Raw genomic sequence first — 16,666 nt, 5'->3', positions numbered from 1 at the left:
AAATGTGTTTACGCACCTTCAAATTTACTCACAGTTGTTAAATATTTGCATTATTTACAAACTCCACACCCAGGGCTTTGTTATATTGCTACTGTTACAGGAACAATTTGACATTTAGAGAATTTTGTTTTATTAACTGGGAGCGAAATCTAAATATCAGCACTAATCACAACTCATTTATGTAAACATGTCTTGTCTTATTTCTTCTTGGTTGATAAGTAGTCGCGTGTCAAAAGATTTAAGCCAGACTCAGCTGGCAGTCACTCCGGCTACTGAACTTTATTTTTTGTGTACAGATAAAACAAACAAGATACAGGATGAATTCAGAAGTGCTGGAAGGCACATTATTGTCAAACTGACATAGGGAAACGTTTCACTCTATTTTCAGTCTTACATTACAAACATTAGCTTTATGTTTACCGAACAAGAAAGTTTGAGTAATTATGTTAGCGTGTCATCTCAAATGAATTATTTAGGAAATTATGTTACAAATAAACACAAAGGGACACCATTGGAAATATTTTGTAATTTTTGTAATTGTAATATGTTAGAATATACAATGGTCTCACATATGTCTGCAATGGTTTTGAAATAAATTGGACAATAAGATGCTAAAATGTCTGACATTCCTTAATGTAAAAGACGGTTCTGCAATAATGTACACAATACAACTACACATTGCTGAAATGTTAGATCTACTGTAGCCACACAAAAAGCTGTTCAGAGCTCACGCTATGCAGCCATCCTTATGATGGGAACACAGATGTACTGCAAAAGTTATCTAAAGCATATTCAATAAATCAAAAGACAAACAAGTTATGTCATTTTAAAGCAACTCTTTTTCTCTCTCCTCTTTGTCTTTAAAGGCTCCATTGGCTCCAAACTGCCACTAGAGCAGCACACAGAGCTGTAGTCAGGGGCAGATGGATGGAGGCGACTCCGTTGCACAGGTCGGTGTTGCAGCAGTACCTGGTGATGGTGTAGTTAACATTCAGGACCGATCCAGTTGTGTTTGCGCAGTCGGCTTCTGCTATACAGCCTCTGTCGTGGATTTCGAACGGGTCACTAATAAACTCTAAACGGTGCAAAGAAGAGATGCTGTGACTTTAATTTGTTAGTTTAAATTCCTTTTTTAGTCTTAAATGACTGCGACTTTGTGTGAATGCATCCTATGTTTTACTTCAAGATATGTATAAGATATGTAAAATCTATTTTACATATCCTCATGTAAACTTTTTTTTTTAATATACTTTTTTCAAATGATATGTGTATAATTTATTTAGGATACTAATAATGTTTTCGGACTAATGCTGCTAATAGATGATAGTTTGCGGGAAATGCAGTATCTTTAAACTCCCTCATCGTCATACTAACACCTGTAAATGTTTTCCTCAGACATACACGGTGAAAATAGCATTCAGACATTCATCTTACTGGCAAATGCTTTGTAGCAACTGTTGCGGGGGGCAGTGCAATTCAGATGAGACTTTTTGAAGCAGGTGCCGAGGAACTCCACATCACAGGTATAACAGGTGAGAGACTCAACTGCGGTAAAGCATAGACATAATTAGTAAGGAAGTAAAAGAACCAAGGTAAAAGCCCAACATATCTGACGCCACTTAGTTACACCTTTGTAAAACAAACCAGCTGTAATCACAAAGTACACATTAAGGGTTTGTTTTTTACCCGCTGAAGGTGAACACTGAATGTGGATGTCTTATCTATTGTGTTATCTAATGCAGACACATGACTTTGAAACAAGTAATATGAAACACCACACCTATTTCTTTTGTTTTGAGCTATGTGAATTTTCTGCCTCCACCTAGATAAATTAAAAGTGAATGGATGAAATTACTACATTAAAAAACTTAAACTAAACCAAAACCACACAAAATGCTGACAGAAATACTATCTTGGAATAAAACCAAGTCACGTGTACTAATCCTTTAGATGTGATGTGACTTCCTCTCATGCCTTAAATAAAGGTGCGGTATTTCACATAGCTTCATAGTCATGTGATGGTACAATTGTATACCATTCACTTCTTTGTTTGCTAGATATAAAAACATTCAATTAACTATTAGTTTGCAGCACAGTTCTGCTCTGACATTACAAATAGTAAGCAATTATTTTCCATCTATGAATACCCGTTTGGGTTTGGTTCATGAAATTCTGTTCGCATTCAAAGCCTATAGATTAAATGAAGTTAAATTATATGAATTCAAAAGCTAAACATCTTACTGATTCTTATTTGAGCCCAAACATACAGTAAGAAAGTTCACAGCACTGGCATCTTCCCACTAACAAATTCAGTAAAGACCTACCTGTAATGCACAGAGTCAACAGTGCTGTACAGCTCCACACAAATCTGTTCATTGTGATGTTCTTATTAAGGCCAAAACACCACCAAAGAGTGCTCGTTGTTTCAGATGCTGTAAGTTTAAGTTTTGATGGAACCAAAAAACGATCTACGTTTTTATACCCAGGGGAGTTCAACGATATCAGTAATACACGTCAGCTGCAGTGATAAGGATGTTAGTAAGGGGTGACACATTCCTGTAACATGAATTTAAGCTCTACAAAGTATATAGCTGCTCCCAACCACAGTATTTTGTCAGAATCACCCCCACAGATGAGCTCAAGAACAAATATGTTCACACGTCCTGAGTAGCGGTTTAGAGACGGCTCCTCGTCCTCTGACTTGACTTGTAAACGGCCTTCTCTTTATAGATGTCTCACTGATTGTAGCCTTCCTTTTGCCTTTTTTGTCTTGCAGTTAGTTTTTTGCACCACTATGAATAAAGATGATTGTAATTAATAAATGGTTCATCCAATATTTTCAACAGCTGACAGTCTACACTTTAAGCACAACTTATTTTCCACTCAGTTGTGGTACAGCGTCATGCAGAATGAGGGTGTGTGAACTCCCATGATTTTGCACATTTAAAGGATCGTCTTCAACGGCCAGATACCGAAATGAACAATGAAACAGGTTTTTCTTGCTGTAATTGATCCACCTGCTTCTATTGGCCACACAGTTCTAAACCTACACACTAACGTAACTTCCTCTGTCTACTTTAATCGAATGAAGCAGAAGTAACTTTAGTGTAAATATCCTCTTACAGCTTTGTGAAACACTTTAATAAAATGTGGAAAAAGGAAGCCTCACGTTGCCTTCATATAAACTGTCTGATGCAGTCGAATTGTATCATTTTCTCAAACTGTGATTTATATTCATCACAGTCAAGTTTGAATGAAAAAGAAAACATTTTCCCCATCTCTCAATCAACCCTTTCACCTTTGTTGTTGCTCTCTTCCATTTTTATTTTTACTGGAATGTGAGGTGACGGCACCGACTGATGACGTGCACTGAGGTATATCAGATATCGGCCCTGATTGGATAATCTGATCTGAGATACTTAAAAAAAGTGTTCAACATGAACGTACCTTTACATTTAGCCCTGATTTGACAACCAGAAAGCTCTTTTTAGCTCAGAATAATAACATGAAATTCAATTCTGATGTCCTGTTTCCCACTTAGTCAGTGTTTAACAATCTTCTTCTGGATTTATGAGGTAGTCATGTAAATGTGTGCTTCAATAGTTAAAATTCAAGGATATATAGTCAGTGCTCCCTCAGTATTAAGAAGGTCAAATAAAGCTGCTGACATGGAAAAACTAGATACTGCATGTCATGTTAAAATAAGTGACAGTAGCAACAGATGTTTTTAAATGAGTTTCTTTATTTTGTCACCAATTTTGTGTCCTTTAAGACACCAAGTAGTTCACAGAAAGGATAAATACAGTTTAATAAAAACAAAACAAAAAACAAAAAGCAATATTATGGAAGATTTACGAACTCAACGTTTCCCTGAAACATTCCATTGATCTACTTCCATAATGTAGACACCTGAGTTATTTATACCTGTCTACTTCTTGTCATTATTAAATCGAATCCTGACATGTAGAGAGCTTTTTAATAATCATACTTATATACTTGTAAGGTCCAATGAGTTTATTTTGGATAGTGCTTTTGTAAAAACCTTCTACATTTTTACAAAACTTTAAAACCAAAAATGATTGGTACAATCAATCATAGAACAAACTGATTTCAGGAGGTAGCAGCTGATTTTTTTAGCTCCTTCATTTTACAGCATGCTTCCCCACACTAAAGCCACAGCGGCTACACCAAGGGTGGCGCCGAGGGTCATCTTTGTGGATGGGGCAGCGTTGACAGTGTTGCACTTGTCTGTTGTGCAGCAGGTGACTGTGGTGTTGTAGGTAACACCCAGCAGAGTGGCCTGGGTGTTCGAGCCACAGGTTGTGTTACTATCCAGGCAGGATGCAGTGGTGAAGCCACCGAAGCTGGAGAGTGATGGGAAAACTGAGGGGGAAAAAAGTTTATTTTAATTAATGAGACACACAGAATTGTGTGATTGGTAGCTTGGTGCATTTATTCAAATACAGTTCTGAGCTACTTAATTTGAATGTTATCAGACTTTATACACAATTTACAGGAAAATATAGAAAGTGAAGTAGTTATGACATACCTGCTTTTGAAGAACCACAGACACTGGTGTTGGATGAGCATGCCGTCTGTGAAGAACTAAAGCAGAGGCCAGCCAAACTAAAAGGACAGTTGTTGCAGGTCAGGGAATCCACTGAAACACACAAGTGAAAACAAAAATGTTAAAACCAACACAAACACAATTTCCACAGTGCTGTCCATTAATGCCACTTATTGTTTTTTCATAGTTTGTTATATTTAAATGAAATGCTGTTGGTTTACTGATCATGTCACTGATGTATCATGAAGTCTTTTTTCATTTGCCAGATCTCTCCCCCTCAGTTCCTATCTATATTGTTAAGTGGAATTTGCGATCGACCACACCCTCCAATTTAAAGTCACTGAACAATACTCAGGTTAGATTATCAAGGCAGCCTCTTGATTTCAGTGATGCAGAAATCGACATGATGTCTTGATAGTATTTTAGTGGGTTAGATTTTTAGCTGAATGAAAATTATTTCTAGTTCATAGCCTCAGAAAACTGCGGTATTGCTTGAACTGGTTCCAAATATCGGGCTCTGAGGTTTTGGCATAAGCCTAATACAGTGGAGGTGAATAGAATTTACTGTGTAGTTAAAACATTAGTAAGAGATGAAAAGAAACACCAACATGTCTTTGTAGAAACAATCTTTTGAAGGAATTCCTGCTTTGACAGTTGTTGACAGAGGTGTTTCTGTGGTTTGTAAGTTGTTTCTTGTAAGACACGCTCATGTTGAGCTTTTACAACTTTCTTTTTCACTGTTTTCAGCATCATTTACAAAATTGAATTCACCTCACTGCAGAGAAACCTTCCACAAACATATAACTGCTAGATTATCTAAATGACTAGATCCTAGAAGCGTATGTGTTTTTAAATAATTTGGTTGAACTCATCCTGTTAAAAAGTGCTTAGCTGCACATCAAGACACAGATCAACCACTTAACACTTAACCAATTAAATTATGGAGGTTTTTGCTTACAAGGCTTGCTTCACCTTTGATGTTTGTCTTATTTAGATATAATTGAAATATAAAGTACTATTGAGTTACACATCCTAAAAGTTAAAAAGCTAAAAAGGTAACTTGAAATCAGTGTGTAGCCTTTAAACTTCTATCAATTAATATACAAATTAAAGAAACCTCAATCAGCTTGGTCATAGGCAGAACATTTCCCAATGTTCTTCCCCACCATTTGTCATTAAAGTTATACATTGTGATTAGTAATTAATTATTGTTTCATCTTACCCAGCATCAAAGATGCAACAGCCACGATGACTCCAAACAGGACCTTTCCCATCTTGATGTTTTTTGTTTGAATATCCTTCCTCAGAAAGCCTGGAGGTTCTTGTAGTGAAAACTTATGTGCCTGTTTGGTGACACCTGGGATTTATATGTTGCAAAAAGTCAAGGGAGGGGTCAAGAGGGAGGGGGTAGTTTCAAGTCTTTTGACGTTATTGGTTCCTACAACGTCCTGCAAATGTTTGCAAATTCCAAGAACGACTGTCGTGCCAAAACCTGACATCAAGACACGGGAGTGCCTTCATACCACAGGCAGTGGTATCATACTTCGGGGTGCTGAAACTAGTAGAACCTGTCAGTCCTGCAGGATGACAATGAACAGAAACATTTAGAAGGACTCAAACCAGAAACAACACAGTCTTTTCCCCATTTTTGTATTTTACAAATTGACTAAATAAATAAACAATTTCTCTCTCTCTCTCACACAAACTAACAACATATTCAGGAAATAATGCCAGAAGCCTTCAGGATGTAATTCATCTTTAATGATTTGTGTGATTCACGGTGAAACCAAGCCAATATCAAACACATTCAAATTTCAGACTGATGGTTTTCAGTATTCAGTTTTTGCAATCAATCAATCACACAGATCAGGTTAATATACAATCGAAACTATCCCACAGATGAATAATGAGTAGTCTGAATTCAAAACATATCAAAAACAAAAACTGGTTACACACAAACTTGAAACTAATTGTGTCAAAAAGAAAGAAAGAAAGGTCAAACTAGCAAACCAAGAAAACAAAAAAGGTTTTGACAGATACTGAAAGATGGAACACAAGAGACAATAAACATGTTAGCTACACGTCAATAAATGAACTGGACAGAAATGTTTATAAAAAGTTTGAAATCTCTATATCCATGTTTCAGTACAACTGTGAAAGGCTATACAGGGAGTCAAAAGTGATAAAAGAATAATACAACATTTGAGAAAAGATGCCACTTAATCTTTATGCTGAGCTTTACTTCAAGACACCAATAGCAGTGCTACAGCCAAGAACTGGTTCAATTAGAACAGGGATAAGCCTGCTGAGAAAATACATCCATTTCCTCCTCTAAAGCTCACCAGTTTTCAGATTATACAAACTAGATGTAGCATGCTAATGGTAGCAGGCATATGTTTTTGCTTGTAGACAAAGCTAGGCTAATAGTTTTCCTTTGTTTCTAGTCATTATACTAAGCTAATCTAACTATGGCTTCAAATTTGGTAGATGAGCATGAAAGTGGTGTCAATTTTTTAATCCAATTCTGGCAAAAGAACAGATTACTCAATTTGTATTAATGTTAAAACATTTTTTAAGCTGTAATGCATATAACCCTATTTAAAAAACAAACAAACAATAGAGCAAAATACTTGTGACTTAGCCTTTGACACCATCAGCTTTGTGCTTTACTGTATACTGCTCTTTAAAGAAAGGTAATCACAGGGCACTTAAATCATCCTTTTATTTCATTGTTATGCATCAATTTACACTTTAAAATGTCTGTCCCCTAAACATTCATGTGTTTCAATGAAATGAAGGTTGACACATCTAAAGATACAAAAGCAAAAAGCACAGAATCAAGTCTGAAATGATACAAACCCTTGAATGAAATGGAAAAAGTACAATACACCTAAACCATAGTAAACAAGACCCATGTTGAGGAAAGCATAAGGGTTCTCAGATTACAAAACCAGAGAGAACATTTAATTTAGTCTTTGTAGACCTGGTATGTGTGTGTGTGTGTGTTTTATTTCTTTGTGTATTTTGGATCATCCACCTTCCACTGTTTCTTCTGTCAAACCAGGAGATTGGCAACAAACAGAGCAGCGATGGTGGTGATGGCCAGGCTCAGCCCGGTGGCTCCAGGCAGACCGGGTGCGGTGTTGCACAGGTCGGTGTTACAGCATGTCTTGGTCATGCTGTAGACGCTGTTGTTATTAGTGGTGGGAAAGTTCACATCTTGGGTCTGGTTGCATTTGGCCACTTCTAAACAGCCCTTCATCTTGATATCCACAAATTTGGCTGTGGAGCAACATCAAACATAAAATTACTGTCACTCTACGGTTTGTTGTTTTTAACTGTAAAGATAAGTTTGAGTTGCCAACTCATGCACTGCATGATGCTGTGTGCAGATCTCATTACTCCAGATATGGCATTTTCCAGGTATTCACTACATTAAACTTGGTATATAAACATTTAGTCTTTATAACACTCCAGTATAATAAAACTGGATGAAGTTACAGTGTAACAGCTACAATAATATCAGCCTACAACAAGTCACACTGCCTTCATCTCCATATTTTCATAAATATTCTTACATATTTATTATGATCACAGTGCAATGCATTGTAAAAATTCTACAAAGGGGATTTCATGAGTATTGACGACAAGCTTCTTTACAGAATGTCGTCTGGTGAAATGTGAACAAGTGAACTCATGAGCTCTTTACCTGCTTTCCCAATACCGCTGTAGCATTGTTCGCCAGGCTGACAGGTAATTGAAGCGGTTATGCACAGGTTCCAAACACCAGCGCAGCTGTAGCACTGCAGAGCTTGCCCTGAAAAAGAATTGAGAGGAAGAAGGACATGCAGAAGAGGAAGAACAACCAAATTAGTGTAAACAGCTTACTATTAATAAGTTAAGAGAAGTAGACGTGTTCATTCAAGTAAACATCTCCAGAATGCACCACATTTTACCATTCACTCAAATTAGGTCATTTGGCTTTCAGACCAGACTCACATAGGTGATTACGGAATAAAACGTCATTGATCTTAGACGAGACAAATAGGGGACCTCTGACCAGGGGTACAAAGGAAGATCTTTTTGAGGCGACATCCTAGTATGTTGTATATTGCCCCTCTTATCAAAATTGAGAGTTTTGTATTGGAGGTTCTTGTATATAGATTGTAAAACACTACAAGACAAATTAGGGATTTATACCTATAACTTGAGCAATTTTATCAGATTTATTTAAACAGTTCAGATTAGTTTCCAGACTCACAGAAATAACCAACTGTACATTAAAAATGTAGTAAAACAGGAACTCTGAAGTTGGTACATTGATAAAAAAAAGTTTGCCTTACAGATTACAGATACCTTTACCACTACAGCTCTGACAGTGAGCCAACTTTCAAGAAGCAGGGTTTTCAACTGCAATATGATCAACACGAACGGTGTAGCCATTTCAAATCAGGAAATTGCTAATGTAATACAATAACACAATACAAATAATATCAAATCTCAAATGTAAAAATACTACATGGGCAAAATCTCAAGTTACATTAAAAGAAAAGATACCACTTTGCCAGTGGCGAGACTCATTTCGGACATAAAACACAAGATTTAAAGTGTAGTGGCATTGGAGAAATTTAAATGTATGGAGAAAGTCTTTATTTAAACATGATGTAAACCCAATAACACTCTCTCATTACTTGATCTTGTTCCATAAGTGAAAGAAGAACTGATGCAGTACAAGTCACGCAGCTCGACCCAACCTGTAACTTTGTCAGCACAGAAAGCAAAATGTTTTCTGAGCTCTTCCTGGAACCTTTATACTTGGTTAGTGTTTGAAGTTGCGAGCACCTTTCCTTTGTACTTTCAAATGTATAGAATACCTAAGACTGGAGGAAAATTGTCACAAGTAAGCAACATGTAACTAAAGTAAACAACAAACTAGTTGGCTGATATTTATGAAGTCACAATAAGCATCAATTAAAAATTAGTCCCTCCAATAAGAATCACAGGAACTTCAGCCTACCTACCTATTATGCAACTGTGAACGCCACTGGTTACTGCATAACGGTAGATGCCACTTGCCAACACCCTGTATTATCATTAATTTCATCATCAATGTGGGTTGATCCAGTGGTCTGGACAAACTCAAAAAGTAATTAAGCAGGGCAATATCACTGCTATTAAAATATTCATCATAATGCCAACTCACCACTTCCTCATTTTGAAGGTCTAACAGGTAGACCTCAAACATTTTTCAAAACCATTTTAAATATTCCGTTTCAGAAATATTGTCTGTAAGAGGACAGGTTTTACTAAGACTGTCAGTCTGCAAAAGCTTGGAGACCAAACTGAAGTTGTAGACTAGGGATTAAGGCCAGCTTTCAAAAAGAGGCAGTCATGGGCACAGCCAGTGGAAAGGTAAGTTTACAATGCTGAGCAAACAGAGGACACACATCAACTGAACTAGACGAGAGTTTTAAGTGAAGCACAATAGCCACTAGTTTGCCAGCAGAAATGGGGCAGAAGTGGCTGAAAATGGGACAAGTAGGGTAGAAGATCTCTATAGGGACGACTAGAGCTGAAACATCACAGCTGCCTGTTAATTTACAGGAATGTGCATGTTCCATTTCCAAGTCGAGAGTTCATGTTAAGCCTAAAACTCACTACTGGGAAGGGAGATTCTCAACCCGTGCTACCTGTTGCTCAAGTTTCAACATCATGCACCTCATGACTGGCATTGTTAAGTACACAATGACCTCACTGAAGTCAATGTACAAAATTAGTGTCTGGAATGTTCCCTTTATATTTGTTTAAGATGCGCTTAATGTAGTTCATTCAGTTTCAGCTATTAAAATCAGTGAGCAAAGCCCATGTTGTATTCAACGTCACTACAAGTGCTTTAGCGTCACAGAAAGCCATTAGTGACGTGTCTAAATGTGATTTTAACAAGAATCGTTTTCTCTGAAACAGTTCTTTACAATTATATTTGATGCACTGTACAGCTTCTTTCTGTACATTTGAATCAACAGCAGGACTGTAAGAGTGGCAATGTAATTATATCGTAAAAGCTCGGCATTAAATCACAGGCCAACTATTTTTTACATAACAAATCAGACATGCAGTGTAAATAATGCATTTACTGTAAGTACTGGGGGAAAACAAGTTTCTCCTGTAATCTGGGAACTGTTTTGCATAGATTTACAGCCTGTACTGTACAGTAATTTGCATATCCATGAAGAGTAATGAGTTATCTGAGGAGTTACTTATTTAAACTTTAAACTGCAAGTAAGTGGGCGGCACTGTCACCACACAGCAAAAAGGACCTGGGTCCGAATCCACCGGTCAGCCAGGTGCCTTTTTGTGTACAATAAGAAGAAATGGATGGATGGACGTAAAGTATGTAATCTTTGGGGAGACTTTGTGGCCATTGTTCTGTATAATGAGCACTTTGCTTCCCTCTCTGGAGCCTTTTGCCATACACATGCTCTCTTGTAGAGAACCAACGAGAAAGCAGATACATGTAAACATGGTAAAGAAGTCAGGATTTCTCAAGAGAAATCTACCTGGGGAGATCAGGTTTTTCTAATCTCTGGCCCTGGTACTGAAACCAGGTTTTCCATCTAAGAAATCAGCTAAGAAAATCAACCTGTACACCTGTTAAGTGCTTGTACACGTACAAAATGACACAAAGGAGGTTCTTGTTGAATAGTAAACACTGTGACAAACAGTGGCGAATATAATATGCTAAAAAAGTAAAGTAACTGTAATAAGAGACTGAGTCCTAACACAGACTCCATATCAGTTACAGCTATAGCTCATCTAAAATTTGCAAACAAAACTCCACTGGTTTTACCAGACCAAGAAACGGTCCAATGAACCCCTAAGATTATAAAATTGAGTTTGGCTGCCTACTTTCATTTCAACTTTACATGAAGTTCAATGGTGAAGGCCATTACTCAACCAGAGTAATGAATGTTTAACTCCATTGTATGAGATTAAAGGTTTTCTTTCTAGAGGGTTACAGCTGTGTTAGCAAGAAGTTTGCTGAGCTGAGTCATCAACATTTAAATTTTTTGCCCCCACTAGTAGCTCCTGTGGCTTAAATGTGCATTGCATTGTTGGGTAAAAATGTTAATTACATCACAAAGAGGGAATGAAACAATCTCTTAAGTGATTTCAACACTTTGTGTGAAGCGGTTGTCAAATGGTACAGAAATTACTTGTTTATACAGATTTACACAATTATACACATTTAAAATATGTACATGTATGTACATTTATATTCTTTAATCAAGGATAATCCCAATTTAATTCACAGATTTAAACACACCACACCTTTCTACACAAAGGCCACACCCTGTCCTGTCCTGCTGGTTTCGGTTACACCCAAACTCAAGTAGAGCCCTCACTTTTGAGACTTTACAATCATTACATCCTCTTGTATTTCTCCTCCAATATATCTATATAGTACTTTCACATATACAATTAATGTATACTGTGTATTAAGTTAAAACATGCATATCTATCTGGAAATTACTAAATATCTGTTAGACAATCACCAAATCCCTTATCATTAAATATCTGTTGTTCATTAGATTTCATTTGCACTAAGTGAATGAAATTACAACACACAAAACTGCAGATAAATCAGAAAGTATAGCAACTTTGTGACGTCAGTGCTAACACTCCTTATAACACTTCACAGCAATGTTGCTAAGCATGTCCATCTTTCATCTCCTGCAGTCATTCAGGCTTCAGAAAGCCAGTCTAACCTGCTTTCTGCTTTCCACACAGACACAACTTGTTCCAGCATTAAAACACAAACTTCAGTGGAGCTCAATGGGGCCTACACCAGGCATCAAACTGTTGATTTGCCAAATGTACAAACGTGTCCCAAATTAAACAGAGACAGGTAGAGGAAGACAAAGTGACCACCAATAGGTACATACACCGACTACCATGGAACACAAAATAACTACAATGAGAAAAAAAATGTCCAGGACACCACATCTTATGATGTTCAATTACAGTGCAATACTATTATACTGTTCACTACAATAGAAAAGCCTCTGCTGTTTGCAACACTTTTTTTACTTAGCAGGTTACCTTAAAGAATTGGCTCTGGGGAAAAAGTTGAAACTTTAGAACAGGTGAAGCTGATCACTACTGACCCACAAGAGGATGCAGTAATTGGAACCAATAAATATATATATATATATAACATTTCCGTCAAGTTCTCAGATACTGGAGCTTAGCTACAATTAATGCAGATGATAAAACAATTGTCCTGCAATAAGTGCAATGATTGGTTTTAGTAAGAGATGTTGAAACAAGTTTATGATAAGCAGTTATGATTTTGTTTGTTGTTATTTTGAGATATACAAATTCACTGTAAAATAAATTTGCGGAAGTAAGCTTTTCATTTCATGAATTTAATGTCTGCCTTAAGCGGAGCCTGTCCAAACTCATATTCTGGTGGTGTAACTTTCTGTTTTTGAAAAACACATTTTAGTTCAGCATTTTCCTTTATGCAGGCCTGTTGGGTGTGTCTACACCAATTTAGATGGATTCACACAAATATGTAGAAATACCACAATCTGAGCATGAGAAATCTAAAGAAAGAAACAAGCAAAACTTGAGCTGGAATAAAAGTGCTTTTAGACCCGTTCTGACTCTCAGGTGTGGCACATAACTATTCAGCCTTAATGTGCAACATTGGTCTTTCCCTGCCCTCTACCTCTCAGTCACTAAAACTACAGACATTAGACTTTAGGTGTCATGGATTGCAGGGCGAGTGCTTTGGGAGCAGGTAGTACCCAACATTTCCACCTGAGGGTGTCCGTGTTGTAAAAGGAACATTAAAAAAAAAAAAAAAAAAAAAAAGTTTTATGTGTTTCTATTGTCAACATTACATCATTTCTTCATCATGAAGATGTTCACATGTGATTAAGGCAGCTGAAAGAGTTGTTTTTACATGTTCCTTATATTATTCTGACCGTCTCTGCTCTATGTGCAGAACAGTTGCAAGACAGAAAAACAGAACAATATAAGGTGGAATTAAAATTAGTCACATGCCAAGTCTGTGCATGCCTAATGAAATAAAACGAACGGCTATGTTGGGATCATCCTCAAACTATCAAAATTGTGGAGACTATTGTGCAAAATAATCTTGGTTTGCTTGTTTGCTGGGTGTGTAGCCGATTACAGCATAAAATGACAGAATGGGAGTAACCAGGATCATCCCTAGTGAACGCTAATAATTAAATCAAACAAACACCCAAGACATTTATTTGTTCTTGATTTGTTTGCATTAAGTTGCTTTTTAGTCATCAATTTCAGAATCAACTCATTATCTCATTCAGTTCCTGCAGACGAGTGGTATGCAGATGGCAGATGGTCTTAAAGGTCGCTTTACCAAACCTCAGCAGTGTCACAGCCCCATGATAAATGGATTGAGTAAATTATATTTCCTACAAACTCCAGTGTGGCGTTGTTTTGGTGTCTTAAAGTTGCTTGTAAGATTCTTCCTAACTCCAGACATTTATCGACATCTGGATGTGAAGTAGCTGGCAGCCCCACAGTAGCGACTATTATTGTGTATTTTTCTGGTAACCAATGTTTTAGGAAACCTCAGTAGCCAGCAACATGTTGACTACAAAACTCAGCCAACCTCCAATGAAACCATCAGTTTTTCCCAGATCTCATGCACCTACATAGACTCTCTACAGGTAAAACCTTATGTGACCCACTCTTGTCACAAACACATTGCTAATTGAAGGATTATTGGGCTGATTGTGGGCTATCATTAAATGTGAAAAGCAGCTTATACAGGAAGGGTGAGATTGAAACAACAAAGCTGCTGTAGCCTCAAAACAATTAAAGAAAAAAACATCGCATACACCCAAACTGCAGACCCTGTGTAGAGGCGGAACTTGAAACTTGGGCGAAGCATCCACAGCTGAAATGTGAGGAATTTCTCATGCAATAGCTGGCAGGTCGGGACATGATTCAGTCTTTTAAACAACATAAGGAAAAAAATACAAGTACACACTCATACCATAAACAGGGTGGCTCCCCCTAACCTGTAATAATGGCATTAGAGTAAGGAGTGGGATGAGCAGAGGACAAATACAGACTGTTCCTTCTTTAAATCTGTTGAAGCTTGCCAGGTTTTCATGATTGGCTACTTCCATAAAATATAAAAAAAAGGAAACTTGTTGAAACTGAAACCGTTTATTTCCTGGTACTGAATATTTCTACCTTATAGCTTTATCTAGCTCAACGAAGACAGTACTGTTAGGTATTCTGACTACTTTAGCCGTCATTAACTTTAGTTTAACATTTCAAACTGCTTATAAATCTCATAGTTCAACTCATTATTCACATTTTGCTTATTGAATAGTTGAATATTAAGTTGAATATTCAACATTTTAAAAGCCATTACGTTTAGCCAACAATACAACAGGCAGATCATCTTAACATTAACACTGTATTCATCATCTTTAGCCAACAATGCAACCGTTTCTTCGACAAACATCAATTATCCATTATTTTTAATATTAATTATCAATCATCAGAAGCTTTTCGACCGTTTATCAAACATCTCACCAATGTTTCCATAATTCTAGCTAATCTCTTCTTTTTACATAACTTCAGCTAACATTTTAACACCTTTTAGTTCACTCTTAAACTGTATATTAATTATTTTCTGCTAAATTAAAACATTAACTTTCCAACTGACCAGCTTTTTCAACTACTTGTAATCAGTTTTTATAAATAAAAATTATGTTTAGCTAAACTTTATCTGTTTAGCTTACATAGAAGTCCATTTGAACATTTTTTAAGTTATAGTGAGTAATCCTTGTCCATACATCGTTTAAAACTGCCAAATAAAGTCAGGTAAACTAAAAAAAATAGCATCAACTAAAAGCCTTTAGAGCATTTAGCAGGATTCACAGCCTTAAATGTGTAGAAATACCACAATCTGCATGAGAAATCTCAAATGTTCCCTCAAATGATAGGAACAAGTATAAAACACACCCAACCTCATAACATCCACAGGCTCCATCCACACCCAGTACAAGTACAAAACATGACACACTTCCCAAATTCTGCCCACAGCAAGTTAAATATTAACATTTTATTGACTGGATCTGTTACCAGCAAAAAATAAAATAAAATAAATACAAATAAACAATTAATATCAAAATAAAAGTAGTGAAATGATGTAAAAGTAGCAGAAATGTCGCTTTAAGGAAGCAGCAACACTGCAGACACAGTTAAATCAGACACTTTTAAGTAACACACGCCAAACCTCATGTAAAAAACTGATATTTTAACGCTCTTTCTGACATACAAACCTGTCCATCACTAAAAAGCAGCGCTGATGTTACACCTTTTCACCTGTGACGCGCATTCAAATATCGGAAATCAAACATTTCTTAATTAATACTAATTGTGGAGTACTGGAGCTTTTTCTTACCGACTGCAAAGCAGAGCCCGACTGCAACAAGCTGGAGAACGATTCTGCTCATTTTGGAAATGAAACAAGAATAAAGTCACAATCTGGACTGTGTGTGGAAACTGCCTGACTCTGAGGACTCAAACCGTTATAATCTTCATCCAACTAACATTTTGCCGCTATTTATAATCCACCCCCACCCATCCACACGTCACCGTTGTGCAAACAGAGGAGGTCTTTGAAGGATGTCCACCCTTTTTTTTTTTTTTTTTTTTTTGGTTGTAGTTCCTCCAGCTCTCCCACCTGTGTCATTAACAGGTGGGGCGGGAAAGCAGGAAACAATGGGAAGTGTTTGTGTGTTTATGCTTGTCTTGCACTTATTCTGTCATTAAAGTGTGCATGTGCATGTAGAGGGCTTTAAAAGTAACTTAAATGACATTTTAGCAGCTACAGCTGGGCTGTTTCTCTGCAGGACACATGCTTGTGATACTGCAGCCTTCCTTGTTGATATTACCTATGTGCTTGTGAATCTGAATACAGGACAGATATGACTATTTACATGTTTTTGCATCATCATCTTACACAAACATCACAAGCTCACATGTTCATGCAAAGCCGTGCCCGTAGTAATGAAGTCATTTCCT

General features: G+C 36.9%; 2 protein-coding genes across 2 annotated transcripts; both read right to left on the bottom strand.

Annotated features, from left to right (window-relative positions):
• Positions 1-3,724: 3,724 nt before the first annotated feature.
• LOC113154430 (sperm acrosome membrane-associated protein 4-like) lies at positions 3,725-5,930 on the bottom strand. Its single transcript, XM_026348635.1, has 3 exons — positions 5,790-5,930; positions 4,550-4,660; positions 3,725-4,383 (listed from the first exon to the last, which is right to left on the bottom strand). The coding sequence occupies exons 1-3, from the start codon at positions 5,839-5,841 to the stop codon at positions 4,148-4,150; spliced, it is 399 nt and encodes a 132-aa protein (XP_026204420.1). The 5' UTR covers positions 5,842-5,930; the 3' UTR covers positions 3,725-4,147.
• Positions 5,931-6,306: 376 nt separating this feature from the next.
• On the bottom strand, positions 6,307-16,198 carry spaca4l (sperm acrosome associated 4 like). Its single transcript, XM_026348636.1, has 3 exons — positions 16,044-16,198; positions 8,277-8,384; positions 6,307-7,849 (listed from the first exon to the last, which is right to left on the bottom strand). The coding sequence occupies exons 1-3, from the start codon at positions 16,093-16,095 to the stop codon at positions 7,623-7,625; spliced, it is 387 nt and encodes a 128-aa protein (XP_026204421.1). The 5' UTR covers positions 16,096-16,198; the 3' UTR covers positions 6,307-7,622.
• Between the last annotated feature and the right edge of the window lie 468 nt (positions 16,199-16,666).

The sequence above is a fragment of the Anabas testudineus genome, chromosome 11, assembly GCF_900324465.2.
Source record: "Anabas testudineus chromosome 11, fAnaTes1.2, whole genome shotgun sequence".
Classification (NCBI taxonomy): domain Eukaryota; kingdom Metazoa; phylum Chordata; class Actinopteri; order Anabantiformes; family Anabantidae; genus Anabas; species Anabas testudineus.
The sequence above is the reverse complement of the archived record's forward strand: the minus strand, read 5'-3'. Positions and strand labels throughout refer to the sequence as shown.